This window comes from Polypterus senegalus, chromosome 13, assembly GCF_016835505.1.
Source record: "Polypterus senegalus isolate Bchr_013 chromosome 13, ASM1683550v1, whole genome shotgun sequence".
Lineage (NCBI taxonomy): Eukaryota > Metazoa > Chordata > Cladistia > Polypteriformes > Polypteridae > Polypterus > Polypterus senegalus.
In genome coordinates this window covers 157,652,980-157,672,987 of record NC_053166.1, presented here as the reverse complement: position 1 = coordinate 157,672,987, position 20,008 = coordinate 157,652,980, and the positions used below count along the sequence as shown (strand labels likewise).

Genomic DNA, 20,008 nt, shown 5'->3' with positions numbered 1-20,008 from the left:
ATCTCTCCTCTGCACATGTCCACACCAACACAATCTCGCCTCTCTGACTTTGTCTCCCAACCTGAGCTGACCCTGTAATGTCCTCATTTCTAATCCTGTTCATCCTCGTCACACCCAATGCCAGTCTTTGCCTCTTTAACTCTTCCACCTCCAAATCTGTCTTCTGTGCCACCGTCTCCAGCCCAAATAACATAGCTGGTCTCACTACCGTCCTGTAGACCTTCCCTTTCACTCTTGCTGATACCCGTCTGTCACAAATCACTCCTGACACTCTTCTCCACCCACTACACCCTGCCTGCACTCTCACTTCTCTTCCACACTCGTTACTCTGTGTTGTTCTTTCAGCCGCTCCCGTTAGGGGTTGCCACAGTGGATCATCTTCTTCCATATCTTCCTGTCCTTGTCATCTTGCTCTGTCACACCCATTACCTGCATATCCTCTCTCACCACCTTCTCTTAGGCCTTCCTCTTCTCCTCTGGCCGATCAGCTCTATCCTTAGCATCCTTCTCCCAATATACCCCTCATCTCTCCTCTGCACACGTCCAAACCAACACCATCTCGCCTCTCTGACTTTGTCTCCCAACCTGAGCTGACCCTCTAATGTCCTCATTTCTAATCCTGTCCATCCTCGTCACCCCCATTGCAAATCTTCACATCTTGAACTCTGCCACCTCCAGCTCTGTCCCCCCTCCCCGTCTCCAGCCCATATAACATTTTTATATATGTATTATTTTTTCCTAAGAACACCGTCAAAATATTTTGGTGACCTTGTAAAGCAGGGGTCCCCAACTCCACTCTTGGAGGACCCCTGAGGCTGCAGGTTTTCATTCTAACCCTTTCCTTAATTAGTGACCTGTTTTCGCTGCTAATTAACTTCTTTTAAATTCCTTTTAATTGAATTGCTTTTTTAAGATTTGTTCCCCCGAGTTTCTTCATCGTTCCTCTGATTTGCTTCATTTCTTTCCTTAAATGGCGACCAAACAGAAATGAAATGTGAAGTGAGTGAGCCGACAGAAGACCACCTAAGTCGGGGCCTCAAACTCCAACCAGTTGCTTCATTAGGCGCCGAGTCTTGTTGTTAATTAAACCCGTTCTTTAATTCCATGGCTTGTTGCTGCTGTCATTGTGCAATAGCAGACATTCCCAAAATAGTTGATTTTCTCTTTTCTAAGTGCACTGTGAAAATGTTTTGGTGAGCTGAGAGATCAGCCTTACCGAGACCCCCACCTTTCTTTATTTTCAGATCTACTGTGATGGGCACAGGTGAGCTGGTCATGTGGCCGCTCGTTTTGTTGTCTCATTATTGTTTGGCTGACAACTAAAGGGCCTGAGTCAAGTTAATTAAAATAAAGGCAAAAGAAGTTAATTAGCAGAAAAAACGGCTCACCAATGAAGAAGACGGTTAGAATGAAAACTGCAGCCACTGCGGCCCCCAAGGACTGGAGTTTGACACCCGTAATTTAGAGGAAGTAAAAGTCGTAACAAGGTTTCCGTAGGGCAGTGTTGCTCGAATTTGGTCCTGGGGACCCCCTGTGGCTGCAGGTTTTTGTTCCAACCAGATTCCTAATCAGTGACAACACCAGATAACACTGAGCTCATTTAATTAGCTGGTATTTTTTTTTTATTCGACATTCAGATAAGCATAGCAGCATGATTTTTACATTTATAAGACATTTATACTAAATATTTCTGCTTTTGCTATAGATTTAAATACTTAACTTTCTTTTGTTGATTTCATTATACTTTGCCCTTTCTCTGTGCAGTTTTTCCCGTTTCATTGTATCTTAATAATGACAATTTAAAATGAGCAGAGCAGACACCCTGGCAAACTACACAAAATAATCAAAGGCTGCAACTACTTTAGCATCAGACCCTCTAATTAGTAAATCGTGGATTAATTAAATAATTAGAACACCTTGAAAAGAAGAATGAATGTTAAAAAAAAAACAAAAAAAACATTATTCCTATATAACTGCTTGGTACATTTTAATATTTTTTTTTTAGCAAACTTAGTTTTCTGATTAATATATTGTTCCCTAAACACAGGACTTGGGAAATATCCGTTCACTTAATTAGCCCAAGAGTTCAATTAAAAACAGAAGCTGGTTGGAACAAAAACCTGCAGCCACAGGAGGTCCCCAGGACCGAATTTGAGAAACACTGCCGTAGGGGAAGCTGTGGAGGGATCATTACCGATGCCTCCTGCAATGGGACCGAACGTTTAGGATGAACATAAATAAATAAAAAAAACATTATTCACATATAACTGTTTCATTTTTATTAACATATATTAACACACTTACTTTTGTAATTTCTTCCTTGGCCCCCAAAACTGCAAACTATCCATCCATCCATTATCCAACCCGCTGTATCCTAACTACAGGGTCATGGGGGTCCGCTGGAGCCAATCCCAGCCAACACAGAGCGCAAGGCAGGAAACAAACCCCGGGCAGGGTGCCAGCCCACCACAGGGCACACACACCCACACACCAAGCACACACTAGGGACAATTCAGAATTGCCAATGCACCTCACCTGCGTGTCTTTGGACTGTGGGAGGAAACCCACACAGACACGGGGAGAACATGCAGACTCCATGCTGGGAGGACCCGGGAAGCGAACTCCCTGGTCTCCTAACTGCAAGGCAGCAGCGCTACCCACTGCACCACCGTGCCACCCCTTGCGTGTTTCAGCATATAAATAAACAAAAAAAAAGTGAAAATAAAAAAAATCGGATCCGACATAAAAAAGCAAGCGTACAGAAATATGCGCTGCTGCCATCTAGTGATAAAACACAGGCGGTCTAAGATAATGAAATCTAAGCCATCACAGGCTAACCGCAGAGCCCCAAGGAACAGAATCATTAGTTAGGGGGAGAGATTTCAAAAGTGTTTTGTTACGGAACAGGCAGGAGACGGTTACTCCATACGCAGGAGCCATTTTATCTTTACAGCTCCTTTCACCAAAGTTCAAGTCAGAAAGTTTTTTCCATGTGATTTTTTTATATTTTTTCATTTTTGGTGAGGGTCTTTCCTTTGTTCGGTGAAATTTACACACTTTGCCTACTTAAAAAAAAACTCCAATGCCAACATTGCTCATTGTGTTACCCAGTAAAACTCCTGTAATGTCTTAAGAGGGAAAAGGCAAAGATATGTTTTTGTTTTTTTTTTTAAATAGAAATTGGGAGATGAAACATTAACTCGTAAAACAAGCAAAGGTCAAAATGTGACGTCACAGCCGAATCACTAAAGGGAGACAAAGGCGGAAACCGAGAAGACTCTCCGGTGATCAGGAAGTGCAAGACCCCGACCTTTACACCCCCTTCAGTGACATCATGGGGGTGAACTCCAGTTATCCTGCATAGCGCTGGGGGGGTTGGTTTGTTTGGTGTTTTGTTTTGTTTTGATGGTTCTCTGTCTTTTTTAGTGGGTGCTGCCATTTTCTGGGCACAGAGATGTTGTTTTTGTCTTTAATACTTCATGGATTTATTTAGTGTTCTTTATGTCTGCTCGAGTGTTTTGGAATATGGAGAATTCATGCTTAAGGTTTATTTGTTGTTAAAATTGTTAATTTAACGTGTTATCACATCGCCATTTTGGACGTCGCTTGTGTGTAAAATCGTATAAATTGTTAGTAACATTTTAACGTCTTATTCTGCTGCCATTTTGGGCTTCACTTGTGTGCATAATTGTTAAAGTTATTAATAAGATTTAACCGTTTATTTCATTGCCATTTCAGATTTCGCTTCTGTGCACAATTGTTAAAAGATTTAATGTCTTATTTCGCCGCCATTTTGGACTTCACATATGTGTACAATTGTGAAAATTGGTAAAAAGATTTAACATCTTATTTTTACCGCCGCTTTGGAATTCACTTGTGTGCACAATTGTTAATACGATTTAACGTCGTATTTCACCACCATTTTGGACTTTGCTTATGTGCACAATTGTTAAAATTGGTAAAAAGACGTAACGTTTTCTCACGCCACCATTTTGGATTTGCATGCAGAATTGTTAAAATTAGTAAAAAGATTTAGCGTCTTATCACGACGCTATTTTGGACTTCGCTTGTGTGCACAATCATTATAATTGTTAGTAAGATTTAACGTCTTTTCATGCCACCATTTTGCACTTTACTTGTGTGCACAATCGTATAAACTGTTAGTAAGATTTAATGTCGTATTTCGCCACCATTTCTGACTTTGCTTACGTGTACAATTGTTAAAATTGGTAAAAAGATTTAACGTTTTATCACGGCGCCATTTTGGATGTGCATGCATAATTGTTCAAATTATTAAAAAGATTTAACGTCTTATTTCGCTGTCATTTCGGACTTCACAAATGAGCACAATTGTCTTTTCATGCCACCATTTTGGACGTCGCTTGTGTGCACAATCATTCTAACTGTTAGTAAGATTTAATGTCTTATTGTGCCGCCATTTTGGACTTGCATGCATAATTGTTAAAATTATTAATAAGATTTAACGTCTTATCGCAACGCCATTTTGGACTTCGTTTGTGTGGAATTGTTAAAACTGATAAAAAGATTTAACGTTTTTTCACGCCACCATTTTGAACTTAGCTTGTTGTATGCTTGCTAAAACTGGTGGCGCCCTAAGACGACTATATTCCAAAATCCTCAAGCAGACACAAAGAACATAAAGTAAATATTAAATAAATCTACCAAAGTAAAATAACATCACCATCCCCAGAAAGTAGCAGCGCCCACTAAAAACAGAGAATAGTACAACAATAAATAAATAAAAAATGAGAACCTGTGACGTATGAATGTGCTCCTAACCCCATTTCTGAAATACCAATGAAAAGCAACAACAATAGTAACTACAAAAAAAAAAAAGAGTAACGCGTAGCAACAAAAGCAAAGAAAACCAAGCGAGGCACGTGTTCCCTCCCAGGCGCGCGGCACTCTGCGTAACAAACACACTGCGCTGAAGTGTGCAGCGAGTGAAGGGGTCTGAAGACTTTGTGAATCCACGGTGTCTGATATCGCTTAGCCATCTTTGATGGATGTCTGTATTAGGTAATAACAACGTGATCACAGAGGATGACTTTGTCAGACTCCTTTCACGCTCCGTCTCACACTTTAGAAGCTCCTTTGACCTTTTCAGGTTCATGTCGGCGTGGCCTTCGTTCAGGAATGCAGATGTCTGCTATCTCAAGAAATCTCAAACAGCTAACAGTTGACACCGTTGCTCATCTACAATGAGTGCTTTTGTCTTGTTGACAGTCAGGGTCAGGTTGTTTTCGTCACCCGACTTTTATCAGTTCTGCCACATCTCTGCTATATGCACAGATTATTGTGCCGTCATCTGCTTATTTGACTGGGGGGTGAAAATTGGCCTGTAGGCCGAGGTTGAGGCAGCACACGATTCAGTGCGTGACGCTGCGTTGTCTGACGTTACAAAATCTTCTATCCAGTGTGGCGTACGGGCCGGGACCCTTGGAAGGATTGAGGGGAGGGAGCGTATCCAGAGCATTACCTCCTCTGCAGAACTAGGTGGCATCCCCCTTCCCCAACCCCCAGGTTGCAGCTGTGCCTCAGGCTCCGTGGGAGTTGGAACTGTTGGGTTCCGTGGGTGCCACCAGGGGGCGCTGTAGCTGCTGCTGAGCCCTTGTTTGCAGCACTTACACCACATGGTAAACAGTCACAGAGGTAAGAGGGAGTCAAGCCATTTAGTGCTTCCTAAGCAAACAATCTTGATTACATGTTGCCAGAAGAAGGGGCCTGAGTTGCCTCGAAAGCTTGCATATTGTAATCTTTTTAGTTAGCCAACAAAAGGGGTCACTTTGATTGACTATTCTAAGCAAATAATGAAATCCTAAAGTCGAACCTGAAATGAATGGGGAGCCAGTGCAGGGCGGCCAGCACAGGAGGAATGTGCTCTCACCTGCGGGCTCCCGCTAAAAGCCGAGTTGCTGTATTTTGGACCAACTGTAAAGGTGACATAGATAATAATAATAATGGATGATAAGAATAACAATAATACATTTTATTTACATAGCCCCTTTCCCGTCCTCGGGCTGAATTATGTGACATGAATAATGTTCAATTTTCTTTTCTTTGTTCCATGGATGTTTTTCACATCGTTGGACGACATTGGTCACCGTTGGCTCCCAATTCATCATAAACATTGTCACCGCTCCCTCGTATTAATTCCTATATGATTTTTTTTTTTGCATTTTGTTCATTTGTGCAAACAACTGGTGGTAAGAGTAATGTTAGAACTTTTAGCTTTTTCCTTTTTATCTAAGACCACCTTCACATTGTTTGCTATTATGCAACATGGGTCCCCTTTGACTCCCATTCTGTTATAAATTTTGTTCTCTTTGTTCTGCAGGGAAATGTAAGATAAAAGTTTTTCCCAGTCATCTCTACACGCTACATAGGATGAGTAACATAAGTAACATAAATAGATGTATAGTTGCTTTTATATCTATTATGTAGCCTTTTATATCTTATCTATTCAGGATAGACAACAACTTGCACACACTCTGCTGGTGTTTCATTAACTTGTACTGGGGATCTGTTTGCCGTTCACCCTTGAGGAAAAAACAAAAGGGAAACGTGAGCTCAAAATTTTTTCCCAGCCATCTCCACACGGAACACGTGATAAGTAAAATAAATAGATGTATTTATTCAGGATAGAGAACAACTCATGATGGCAACTTCTTACCCGCACATGCATTCTGCTGGTGTTTCATTAACTTGTACTGGGGATCTGTTTGCCGTTCACCCTTGAGGAAAAAACAAAAGGGAATGTGAGCTCAAAATTTTTTTCCCAGCCATCTCCACACACTACATGTGATAAGTAACATAAATAGATGTATAATTCCTTTCATATCTATTATGTAGCGCCTTTTATATGTCTATCTATTCAGGATAGAGAACAACTCATGATGGCAACTTCCTACCCGCACACACATTCTGCTGGTGTTTCTTTAACTTGTACTGGGGATCTGTTTGCCGTTCACCCTTGAGAGAAAAAAAGAAGAAAATAATGCAAATTATAGGATGAGTAACATAAGTAACATAAATAGATGTATAGTTCATTTTATATCTATCTATTCAACTCACTCCATGCGCACACAGTCTGCTGGTGTTTCATTAACTTGTACTGGGGATCCGTTTGCCGTTCACCCTTGAGGAAAAGCAAAAGAGAAACTTGACCTCAAAATTTTTTTCCCAGCCATCTCCACACGCTATGTGATAAGTAACATAAATAGATGTATAATTCCTTTCATATCTATTATGTAGCGCCTTTTATATCTGTCTATCTATTTATTCAGGATAGAGAACAACTTGTGATGGCAACTTACTCCCTGCGCACACAGTCTGCTGGTGTTTCATTAACGTACTGGGGATCCGTTTGCCGTTCACCCTTGAGAGAAAAACAAAAGGGAAACGTGAGCTCAAAATTCAAACAGTTCCTTTCATATCTATTATGTAGCGCCTTTTATATCTGTCTGTCTGTCTATCTATTCAGGATAGAGAGCAACTCATGATGGCAACTTCCTACCCGTACACACACTCTGCTGGTGTTTCATTTACTTGTACTGGGGATCTGTTTGCCATTCACCCTTGAGGGAAAAAAAGAAGAAAATAATGCAAATTATACAAGTTGCTGTACCGCTGTCAATGTAAAATTGCAACAGTAAAGTCATTTAGAATTGGAGTCACACAGAACGTTTCTCTGCTTTAAGATGAAATGAATTCGCCAGTGGGAATCAAACAGCGTGGGTCTCCATTGGCTCCCATTCTGTAATAAATTTTGTTATCTTCATTCTGCATGGAAACGTGGGATTACCTTTTTGTTTCCAGTCATCTCTACACGCTACATGGAATAAATAACATACTAAATAAAAAAAAAATTTTAAAATTTGGACGTGATCGTCAATAGGATTCTGTGCCCCAGAAACCGAGTTACCCAAACTCCAATAAACTTCATTTCCCTTCTCAAATATCACTGTGTGTGTGTCTCCTATATGATATATTTCACTGACATTTTTTATCGTAACAACCAACGATTTATACAGGACAATAATGACTATTAACAAGGTTGCCCAAACTTTTGCATCCCACTGTAGGTCACTACGATATCAAGTGATGAGAAGGATTCATCATTCATTGCAGAATTCCGGTGTTTGAGGGTTCCTCTCTTTCCATGATTTGGCTCAAAAACTAATCAGCACATTGTCATCCCATAACGGGCTTAAGTTTCGAGTTTGGTATTTTTCCGTCCATGACATTTCAGCTCTAGACCGTTCCTCAAGAAACTGTGACACACAGACAGACACACACACCCCCATCATCAAGGAATGGATGTTTTCAGTATCAGGGGTGACTCTAAAACATTGAGAGATCGAAATTTTTGACGAATCTAAAGCTTTCGCTCCTCCCCAATAGACGAGGGCGCAAAGCAAAAAATGTATAATTTTGTGGGTGGCGTATTCCTTTAACTTCCCTGTTTATTACTGACCTGCTTTGTGCCCGTTCTAAAATTGTGCAGTCGAGGTAGATGTTTGCATTTGGTTGGCATGCCAAGTCTGGAGTCGGGCACTGCAGTATGTAATTACACAAGAATGCCAATACAAGCTAAAGTCGTGTTTTTCGAGTGTGTGCCTCGTGTCAGTCATTTCGTTATTAAGTGTGCGTAACATTTACTGTAAATGGTCGTGTGAAAACCGGAGTTAAACGGGGGAACAAAGGACTTAAAATTAGCCGAAACTTGTGGTGTGGTGCTCATCCCACACGAGGAGTGTTTATGTAACATTTAACTTGAGCGAGGTGTTCAAACGGTTTTCCGCCTTAACATCTCATCTGCATTCCTCGGAATCTCGTCAGATACGCTTCCCCTGCTCGAGATGAAAGACGGTTAATCTTAATAAGCGCCTCTTCCGTCAGCCGAGTTTTGTCTGATGAGTAAGACCCACGCGTCGAATCCTGGACAGGCGAGGCTCGGATTGCGAGTGTTAGTGCAAGCTTGTTACCAGCCCAGCCCACCCCACCAAGATCCACCCGCTTTCTGAGAGAGCAGCAGCAGCAGCAGCAGCAGCAGGCGGCTCAAAGTAAACACGGCAGATGTTTTTATGCCTTGATGGCTTTGGCAGATACGGCTGTGGGAGAGGAGCTTTGTCTTGTTTCTAGGAATTCCCATCTTTGAAGGCAGAAGATAAATAAAGCAGTCGTCCGCAGTCGAAACCCAAGAGAGAGAGAGAGACGCGGAGAGCAGACCCCCAGCGAAAGGCAGGAGGTGGAGCAGCTCTCTGTTTGGCTTTAAATCGGAATGCGTCAAGGCCTGGCTGTCCGTGTTTGACGCCGCCAGTTCATTCCGGGCTTTTCTAACCTGCTTATGTGTGTTCGTTTACACGGAATGATCATACGGAATACATGTGTGTGTGTGTGTGTGTGTGTGCGTGTGTGTGTTCACATCGACAACTCTCAGATGGTTTGGCCCAAAGCTCAAACGTGAAGTCAGCGCATGGGATACAGAAAAGAATTCACTGAGGCAAAGACAAACTTTTTTAGATGCATAAATGTGAAAGGCACAATATAATAGACTAGGGGGCTGTGCCAACCCCCGGGCGCCCGCCACTTTGCGTATGTGGATTTCACTTTCACTAAACAACAAATCTTTGAATTCCCGCAGATACGCCTCTTCATTGAGTAGAAACGCTACTTGTCCCTGCTGGCAACACGAATTAGACGATCTACAAGTCTCCGACTTAAAGTCGAAATCTGAACAATATCTACATACTTCTGTCATGTCACCCATGTCCGTATATTCGATCTCTTTTCACTTTTACCTTTTCGTCGATGTCGCTTTGAATTTTGATTCCGTGTTTGGAATTACATCGTGACGACACATCGTATAACTGCCCGCGAGTGAATTTCGTTTCTTTCTCTCTACACGAACTGCGTCTGACAATAGCATTCACACAAATGAGTAATGATTGAACCGTGGGCGTGGTTGTAAATGTTTTAGATGTGGGCGGGACTTCTCCAAATCTCTGTGCATAAAGTCTTGTCTCGCGGGGCTTGAAATGTTCTCTCACGGGATTTCACTTTCACCAAACAGCAAATCTTCTAATTCCCGCGGATACGCCTCTGCATTGAGTAGAAACGCTACTTGTCCCTGCTGGCAACACGAATTAGACGATCTACAAATCTCCGACTTAAAGTCAAAATCTGAACAATAGCTACATACTTCTGTCATGTCACCCATGTCCGTATATGCGATCTCTTTTCACTTTTACCTTTTCGTCGATGTCGCTTTGAATTTTGATTCCGTGTTTGGAATTACATCGTGTATAACTGCCCGCGACTTTCTCTCTACATCGTACAATAATTCACACAAATGAGTAATGATTGAACCGTGGGCGTGGTTGTAAATGTTTTAGATGTGGGCGGGACTTCTCCAAATCTCTGTGCATAAAGTCTTGTCTCGCGGGGCTTGAAATGTTCTCTCACGAACTTTCACCAAACAGCAAATCTTCTAATTCTCTCTGCATTGAGTAGAACTGTCCCTGCTGGCAACACGATTAGACGATCTACAAATCTCCGAAAAGTCAAAATCTGAACAATAGCTACATACTTCTGTCATGATGTCCGTATATTCGATCTCTTTTCACTTTTACCTTTCGATTGAATTTTGATTCCGTGTTTGGAATTACATCGCTCGTATAACTGCTGAATTTCGGTGTCTGACAATAACATTCACACAAATGAGAAATGATTGAACGCTCCTGCCCGGTATTTGTTCCCGCCTTGCGCCCTGTGCTGGCTGGGATTGGCTCCAGCAGACCCCTGTGTTAGGATATAGCTGGTTGGATAATGACTGACTGACTGACTGACTGACTGACAGACTCGAGCGCGTGGTGGTAAGTGTTTTAGATGTGGGCGGGACTTTTCCAAATCCCATTACATAAGCTCTTCTCTCGCGGGAGTTCACTTTCACCAAACAACAAATCTTTGAATTCTCGCAGATACGCCTCTTTATTGGGAGGAAACACAACTTTTCCCCGATGGCCACACGAATTAGACGATCTACAAGTCTCTGACGTAAAAGTTTAAATCCGAACAATATATTCAATCTCTTTTCGCTGTTCTGTTATTTCACTGAGTAATGATTTCCGTTTGTTTGCGCTAATGTGATCTTTATTATAATTTTTTGGAGACTTTCGAATTTTCGTGCTTCCGTTATCTCTAACCTGCTGTGCATGTGTATTGTGCCAACGTTTTTGAACCTCTTAACGACCTTCTACTTTGTCTTCTGCTCTTTGTATTTTATTTCCGACCCCGCTTGGAGCTGAGAGCGCAGGAACCGTGTGTGTCTGACAATAGCATTCACACGAACGAGAGGCGAGTGGACCGTGGGTGGGGTTGTCAATGTTAGAGAGGTGGGCGGGACTTGAAATTATCTCCGAGAAAGTCTCGTCTCAGGATTTCCTTTTATAACAGAGAGATATGAGAGGGTCTTTACAGTAGAGATACATGAAAGACAGGTCCATGGAAGAGGTGCTATAATATGGACCAGACTCCTGCTGCGGACCCCCAGAGCTCCACTCGCATTGTTACACGTCTGTGATGACACCTGGTTACACGGTGGTTAAGAGGAGGGCTGTGTGACTCGAGTCGAGTAAAGCAGGTGACAAAAACCTGCAATCCAATTGGCTGTCCAGCGGAGGTCTGCAGCTGGACCCACCTCACTATATCGCAGATCGACTGACATAAAATGCACTTTATCATAAATAGACGCCGAGTTCCTTTCATGTCTGTTAATGTGGTGTCTTTTATATCTGTTGTGATGGAACCAAGCTGTCAGTGAGCCCCAAACACGGTCCCGGGTTCAAATAAAGGTGTGTTTTATCACACGATAACTTGTGCTTTTGTCGACATTTCCGAGGTAACTCTCTCCACAATTCACTCCTCCTCACCAACTGATGGTACATACAGACAAGTAAGACCCCCGGATATTTGACCTAACCGTGAAGCTATGACAAGTGCTACATAATAAGGGAGGAGAGACGCCACCACACGACGGACCACCCAGATTGGGATCAGAGCGCGGCCGTGCAGGGGGTCACACCTCAGCACCACTCTGAACCGCGAGAGGTTTTCTTTTCTCGTATAAGGAAAGTATTGGAATCGTCCAAAAATATGATTGCGAGATTTTGATGAATCTCAATGTTTTAGACCTCCCCGAGTCCGAAAATACCGCTTTTGGAATAATGTGTGTGTGTGTTTGTGGTTTGTTATGTACTTCTGCATCAAGGCTTACGTTAATTTACATTTTTGACTTTCTCGTATACCAAGTATAGGGGTAAGTATTGTAATCGTCTAAAGATTCGATGTCGAGATTTTGATGAATCTCGACATTTTACACCTTCCCGACTTTCTTGTATACAAAGTATAGGAAAAGTATTGGAATCGTCCAAAAATACGATTTCGAGATTTTGATGAATCTCGATGTACAGTATTAGACCTCCCAGAGTCGAAAACACCATTTTTGGAATAATGTGTGTGTGTGTGATAGATACAGACAGATACTTTATTAATCCCAAGGGGAAATTCACAAATTGTGTGTTTGTTATGTACTTCTGCATCAAGACTTAGTTCATTTAGATTTTTGACTTTCACGTATATGACGTACAGTATAGGGGTGAGTATTGTAATCGTCTAAACCAGCGTTTCCCACCCTCAGTCCTGTGCCCCCCCCACTGTGACTGCAGGTTTTTGTTCCCACCAGATTCCTAATCAGTGACAACACCTGACACCACTGATCTCATTTCATTAGCTGGGATTATTTCTTTCTTTTATTCGACATTCAGAAAAGCACAGCAGCAGGATTTTTACATTTATAAGACATTTAGAAATATTTCTGCTTTTGCTACACTTAAATACTTAACTCTTTTTTGTTGATTTCATTATTTTTTGCCCTTTCTCTGTGTTTCGTTGTATCTTATTAATGACAATTTAAAACGAGCAGAGCAGACACCCAGGCAAACAACACGGAATAATCAAAGGCTGCAACTACTTTAGCGTTAGCCCCACTAATTAAACAATTAGAACACCTGCAAAATCAAAATGAAAATATTGTTAAAAAGAAAAAAAATACATTATCCCCATATAACTGCTTGGTACATTTTAATATATTTTTTTTTACCAAACTTTTTCTAATTTCTATTTTGTTCCCAAAACACAGAACTTGAGAAATAAAACATCACTTATTTAGTCCAGGAGTCCAATTAAGAACAGAAGCTGGTTGGAGCAAAAACCTGCAGCCACCCTTGGGTTGCACAGGACCGATGTTAGGCACCCCCAGCCCCCAATGATTCGATATCGAGATTTTTATGAATCTCGACAATTTACACCTCCCCGACTTTCTTGTACAGTAATCCCTCCTCGATCGCTGGGGTTGCGTTCCAGACGCCACCGCGATAGGTGAAAATCTGCGAAGTAGAAACCATATGTTTGTGTGGTTATTTTTATATATTTTAAGCCCTTATAAACTCTCCCACCCTGTTAACATTATTAGAGCCCTCTAGACATGAAATAACACCCTTTAGTCAAAAGTTTAAACTGTGCTCTATGACAAGACAGAGGTGACAGTTCTTTCTCACAATTAAAAGAATGCAAATATCTTCTCTTGAGGAGCAGAGAATTTCAGAGAGAGAGAGAGAGCGGCTCGCAAAGAAAAGCAAACAATCAAAAAATCAAAACGTGTGCTTTTAAGTTTGCCGCGGCATTTTTTAGAGGAGCGTCCGTATCTTCTAAGCAAACAGCCCCTCTGCTCACATCTCCTCCGTCAGGCGCAGTGAACGTCAGAGAGAGAGCGAGATTAAAGCAAGCCATCAAAAAATCAATAAGTGTGCTTCTGTAAGCACCGCGATAAAGCGCCATTTCTTAGAGGTGCGTCTGTATCCACTACTAGGCAAACAGCTTCTGTGCAAACAGCACCTCCGTCAGGCGCAGAGAATGTCAGAGAGGGTGAGAGAGAGGCAGAGACAAGCAAACAATCGAGCTCCGCGCGGGAAGCATATCTTATAGCATTGAGGAGTTTTAGTTAATATGTAATACATGCTCTGATTGGGTAGCTTCTAAGCCATCCGCCAATAGCGTCCCTTGTATGAAATCAACTGGGCAATCAAACTGAGGAAGCGTGTACCATAAATTAAAAGACCCATTGTCGGCAGAAAGCGGCGAACCAGCGAAAAATCTGTGATATATATTTAGATGTGCTCACATTTAAAATCCGCGATAGAGTGAAGCCGCGAAAGTCGAAGCGCGATATAGCGAGGGATTACTGTATACGAAGAATAGGAAAAGTATTGGAATCGTTCCAAAAATACGATTGTGAGATTTTGATGAATCTCGAGGTTTTAGACCTCCCCGAATCTGAAAATACCGTTTTTGGAATAATGTGTGTGTGTGTCTGTGTTTTTTTTTATGTACTTCTGCATCATGAAGTAAATCTTCGCATTTCTCATGGACACCCCGGATTAGGAAAGCTTACTTTAATTTAGATTTTTGACTTTCTCGTATATGAAGTATAGGGGTGAGTATTGTAATCGTCTAAAGTTTTGATGGATCTCGACGTTTTACACCTCCCTGACTTTCTTGTATACGAAGAATAGGAAAAGTATTGGAATCGTTCCAAAAATACAATTGCGAGATTCTGATGAATCTCGATGTTTTAGAGTCCAAAAATACCATTTATGGAATTATGTCAGTGTGTGTGTGTGTAAACACGATAACTCGACTACGCTTTCACTTAGGTCAACCAAATTTTGCATACAAATATTAGGTACAAAATGTTGAGTTCTATCAACTTTTGAGCAATTTACGCAAACTGGAAGTGCCACTTTAAGAGAAACGTTTCTCCAATAATATTAAAAATTTGATCATTTCTTTGCTGGCCTTTTCATCGGAGAGTCGAGGTTTTTTGCTGCACTGAAACGTTAACGGTTATTGACGGAGTTGATCTTTAGGTAATCCTGGAACGCAGAGCGGCCATTTTCAAAATGTTACCCAGCCGGAACGTTCCAGAAAAAGCCAATCCTCACTTCTTAACAAAAAACAAAACTAGTCCTCCTGAAGAGGAATTTTAGCGAACTTCTCGCTCACCACCACAAAAATTTCAGAGGAGAGGACGGCAAAGCGCGGCTCCCAGCTCGGGAAAAATGTAAAAGGAGAAGTCTAGCAACAATTACGGGGGCATCTTGAAGTGTAGAGAATGGGGGGGATAAAAAAAAGATGACCGTGAAGGCCGTTCGCTGCCCAGTTGGTCCCCGTGCTCAGGTTGTTTCTCTCCGCAGGTGACGGGGCGGCTGTCCTCTTGCGCTCCCTGGAGCCGCTGCTTGGTGTGGAGCGCATGCAGGAGCTCCGAAGCGTCAGACGGAAGGAGAGCCGGCGAGCGCTGAAAGACAAAGATCTCTGCAATGGCCCCTCGAAGCTCTGTCAAGCACTGGCCATCCAACGAGGGTTTGACCGGCGGGACCTGGCGACGGATGAGGAGATCTGGCTGGAAGAAGACCCTTCCGCTGAGCAGCCTCACGCCGTCGTGTCCGCGAGTCGAATCGGCATCGGCTATGCAGAAGAGTGGACCGCCAAGCCGCTCCGCTTCTACGTGTTAGGAAATCGGTGCGTGAGCGTGGCGGACAGGCAGGCGGAGCGGGGCAGCGCGGACCACGTGACTTGATACCGGCGACTGTGCCTATAAACTGGGAAGCAAGTGGAGTGGCTGTGTGATCAAATAGTTAATGGGATCTCGACTATCTGGCATGGTCACGCAGCCCCCAATATGAAATGGCGCTGGCTGTTGCCACGACCCCTTTACAAAGAACTCAAGGAATTGTGTACCCAAGTTGGTGATGGCCAAAAATAAAGCAAATGAAAAATGTCAGGCTTTAAATAATTTGAGTAGGGCGGCCGTTTCCCTGTCCACAAAATGTTCTTTTGAGAATCACTTATCGGAATAATATTAATAAATAATCGATTCCATCCAGCATCAGGTTTCCTTAATCCGCTTTATGATTGTTGGAGGGCCGGAGACAATCCGACAGTCCCGGCAGCATCATGGGCACTGCAGGAACCGACGCTTCAAGGTGGCGCCGGGGCTCCCCCCACTGACTCACACACACACCCTCGTTATGGAGACCGTTAGCCTAAGATGTGGGCCTTTGGTATAATAGACGTGTCCAGCAGGGGGTGCCAGCCGCACAAATGGCCACTTCGGCGTCCTCCTCGTCAAACGTTGGGCAAATGTCCGTCAACACGACGCCGCTCTCCTGTGCCCTGCTGAACAAGAGTGGGATTGCATAACAGGGCTGTCCCCAAGTTGTTTTTTCTTTTTTGGGGGGTTGAGTGTGAACACCGGCAGGTAAACATGACGCACTCCGGGTCACTCACGCCAGGGCCTTGAACCCAGGATCTTGATCTTGTGTCGGGCAGAATAAATAGCGCAGCAGTGAAACAGACGAGGAAACGGCAAAGCGCTGACTTGTGCTGTCCTGCCCACTAGGGGGCCTCGCTTCCATATTAAGTGTGGCTGGTTGTGTCAGCATAAAGGATGAGAATATAGCGCCTTTCACGACACACCGACCATTAGAGGACAAGTAAGAACGTGTGGAACAGAAATGAAGTAAAACAGACGAGACATTAAAAGGCACTATTGGGGGCCTGACTGCCATTCTCAATGTAACAAAGGATCAGCCGCCCATTGGGGTGGGTATTCATATTTCATATAGCGCCTTTCAAAACACACCTGTCATCCGATTAAATAGTGCCGTGAAAAGGCGGAGGAATCGAGAGATCACTGACCTCGTAACCTTTGCGCTCCAGTCCACCAGGGGGCATCGCTGCCATTCTGAGCGTAACTGTTGGATCAGCAAAAAAGGATGAGTCACTCATCGGGGTGGGCACCTCTTATTTCATATAGCGCCTTTCACGACACACCCGACATTAGAAGACAAGTAAAAAAAAATATGCAGAACAGACGAGACATTAAAAGGCAGAGGAAATGAGGAAGCGCGGACCTCAGAACCTGCGCTGTCCAGTCCACTAGGGGGCCTCGCTGCCATTGCCAGTGTAACTTGTATCAGCATAAAGAGGATGAGCTGCTAGTCAGGGGTGGGCACGCTGATATTTGATGGCGCCCTTCACAGAACCTGCTGTTAGAAGAGAGTTCAGTTCATGTCAGACACGGGTAAGACATCAAAAGGCAAGTGGTTGCCCCCTCCGTTTTCTGGATTGACAAGTATAAAGTGGTCCTGAGCGTCATGGGCAGTCCCGGGGGGTTGCAGCCGTGCCAGGCCATTCTTTAAACTCCAGCGCCGACTTGGCGCCTCCCTTGGATGGACTTAAATGAAGGTGAGTGGGCACAAGAGGGTGGGCAGAGGCAGAACGCCCCCTAAGCCATCATGATAACCACGGAAATTTGGCCCGTGCTGAGCAGCCACTTTGTGGCTTTGAACACGAGATGGACGCGGCAGACCGGAGACGGGGTTGGGGTGGGGGTTTGGTATCAAATGGGCCTTAGCTGGCAGGAGGCCACCACTTTCAAGTCAATCTGTCAGCATCTGCATGGCGACTCCTCTCAGAGCTTTAAAAATGATGGGTCATGAAAGGAAAAGGGGGATTAAATAAAAGTGCATGTGAGAGTAAAGGGGCTCCCACTTCGGCGCTAACTGAATTTCCACATGTCAGAAGGCTGGGGGTCTGCAGGCAGAGGGAAGCCCAATGTGGGCAGGGGGGCGGCCAGGTGGGTGGAAGAACATTGAGGACAGAACAAGGGTGGCAGAGCATCGAGTGGGGCAAATAATGAGGACAGACCCCCTCTGCCCAGCGGTCTGTACCAGGCCTGTCTAAGATAAACACAGGTGTGCTGGGATATGAAAAAGTATGTGCCCCCCATCCCCCTTATGATGAAAGGACTTGGACCTTCAGACAAAAACCTGATAGTCTGATTCTGATGTTTCGCTTCCAGCAGGTGGCGCTGTTATGCAAGTTGTAGCTCACAGGTTTAAAAAAAAAATTCAAAACTGGGACCCCTCGGGTCAAAATTACGAGTTCCAAAGTAGTCTTTCGTGTCTGTATGGTCCTAATCTGGTCCAGTTTGGTCAAAGGGTGTAGAATCGTATAAGACAGACAGACAGACAGACAGACAGACGTCTCATTTTATGTATGCACATTCCATGGTGGCAGAGTTAAAGATGCTAAGATTGGCATTGGGCGTGACGAGGATGAACAGGATTAGAAATGAGGACATCAGAGGGTCAGCTTAGGTGGGACGGTTGGGAGACAAAGACAGAGAGGTGAGATTGTGTTGGTTTGGACCTGTGCAGAGGAGAGATGCTGGGTATACTGGGAGAAGGGTGCTAAGGATAGAGCAACCAGGAAAGAGGAGAAGAGGAAGGCCTGAGAGAAGGTTTGTGGATGTGGTGAGAGAAGACATGCAGGTGATGAGTGTGACAGAGGACAGAAAGATATGGAAGAAGATGATCTGCTGTGGCAACCCCTAATGGAAGCAGCCGAAAGAAGAAGAAGAAGAAGAACGTGCACATGCAGATATCATGGTGTCTAAAGACTGAAAGTCATTCATTGCGACAGCAATAGAGGATAACAGGGAGGGGGCAAATACTTTTTCACAGCGCTGCCCACACATTGACCACTGTAACCAGGCACCCTGGATCAGTTCTGTCTAAGATAACCCAGGTGCTCTGGGATGTGAAAAGGTATGTGCCCCCCATGAATGGCCATAAACGCGCTGGTCTGGTTGGTTGAGGTCTCTTCGGATGTCTCGCTTGCTCTGAGCCAGCAGGTGGCGCTGTTTTGCAAACTGTAGCTCACGGGTTTAAAAAAAAAAAGAAAGAACTGGGACCCCCAGGGACAAATGTTTGACTTTCAAAGTAGTCTTTCTTGTCTGTATGGTCCTAATCTGGTGCAGTTTGGTCAAAGGGTGTAGAATTTTAAAGGAGACAGACAGACGGACATTCCATGGTGTCTACAGATCGAAAGTCATTCATGGCGACAACAAGAGGGGCTAATACTTTTTCACAGCGCTGTGGACATACTGGCCACTGTGACCTCTTTGGACCCCAAAAATGGAAGGGAAACGTTTAAAACCCATAGAAGGGGGGCGCACACCCGAGAACTGAACCCCAACTGAAGGGGACTCCAAATCTTCCAAGTGAAAACACCACATTTATAAATCAGACGGGGAGTCGGAGCGCTGGGAGCGTTCAAACTGGAGTTTAACATCAAACCACATCTCCTAAGGGAATGCGCGGGTTCAAACTGCGGGAGTGCGAGACGTGAAATCTTCACCTCGATATGCGCCATCATCGGAGAACATCAGCCCAGGGTTCCGAGCACTAGAAGCCATCAAACCCAAGTCCGAACACGAAAGTCTTCTCAGCACAGGCCTCGTATTTGGTTAATGAGACCTGACTTCAAAGCATTCAAACGAGACCCCTAGACCCCCAAGTGATATCTCCACAGTAGAGAGAGCTGATCGAGCACTAAACCATCAACAGTAGAGCCGCCCTCCGCAGAAACGAGGCTTTGCTTTGCCTTCCCCCGACCTCTAAGGACCCCCTTATCCTGTCCACCTCGGTCGTTGGGCACGTTCAGGCCTTCCTGAATTTTTCAGACCCCCGAGCCGCCTCATTCCTCGGCCGTCGTTTCCCCGTCTCGTTCTGTTCCATTTGCTGCTTCTAATTTATCACTTGGGGGAATTCGACGCTCCCTTAATTCAATTACATGAAGGACCCAGCGCTGGGCGAGCGCCTGGCTTTGCTTTGCTTTTCATTCCCCATCTTTCATGCCACGGCTCATCGGTTTGCAGTCACTGGCACGTCCGACAGACGACGAGATCCTGGAGCAACAAAATAAAATAAAATAAAATACAGAACCGGACTGCTGCCGCGTGAGCGCCACCTGGTGGCAGTGAGAGTAATGCTAACGGGTCTTGAAAGGCTCTTCAGATGGC

At 44.0% G+C, this 20,008-nt stretch overlaps 1 protein-coding gene and 1 long non-coding RNA gene across 2 annotated transcripts in view; one reads left to right on the top strand and one right to left on the bottom strand.

Moving 5' to 3' along the window:
* Nucleotides 1-16,027, top strand: part of mpg (N-methylpurine DNA glycosylase) — a 64,577-nt gene extending 48,550 nt beyond the window's left edge. The window contains exon 4 of the mRNA XM_039774470.1: nucleotides 15,336-16,027. Within this exon, the coding sequence (XP_039630404.1) occupies nucleotides 15,336-15,718 (383 nt within the window). The 3' untranslated portion in view covers nucleotides 15,719-16,027. The remainder of the gene's footprint in view (nucleotides 1-15,335) is intronic.
* On the bottom strand, nucleotides 7,015-10,308 carry LOC120542195. The gene is made up of 3 exons (XR_005636167.1): nucleotides 10,275-10,308; nucleotides 7,338-7,399; nucleotides 7,015-7,159 (listed from the first exon to the last, which is right to left on the bottom strand). It is a non-coding gene; the product is annotated as an uncharacterized LOC120542195 (long non-coding RNA).
* Nucleotides 16,028-20,008: the final 3,981 nt, after the last annotated feature.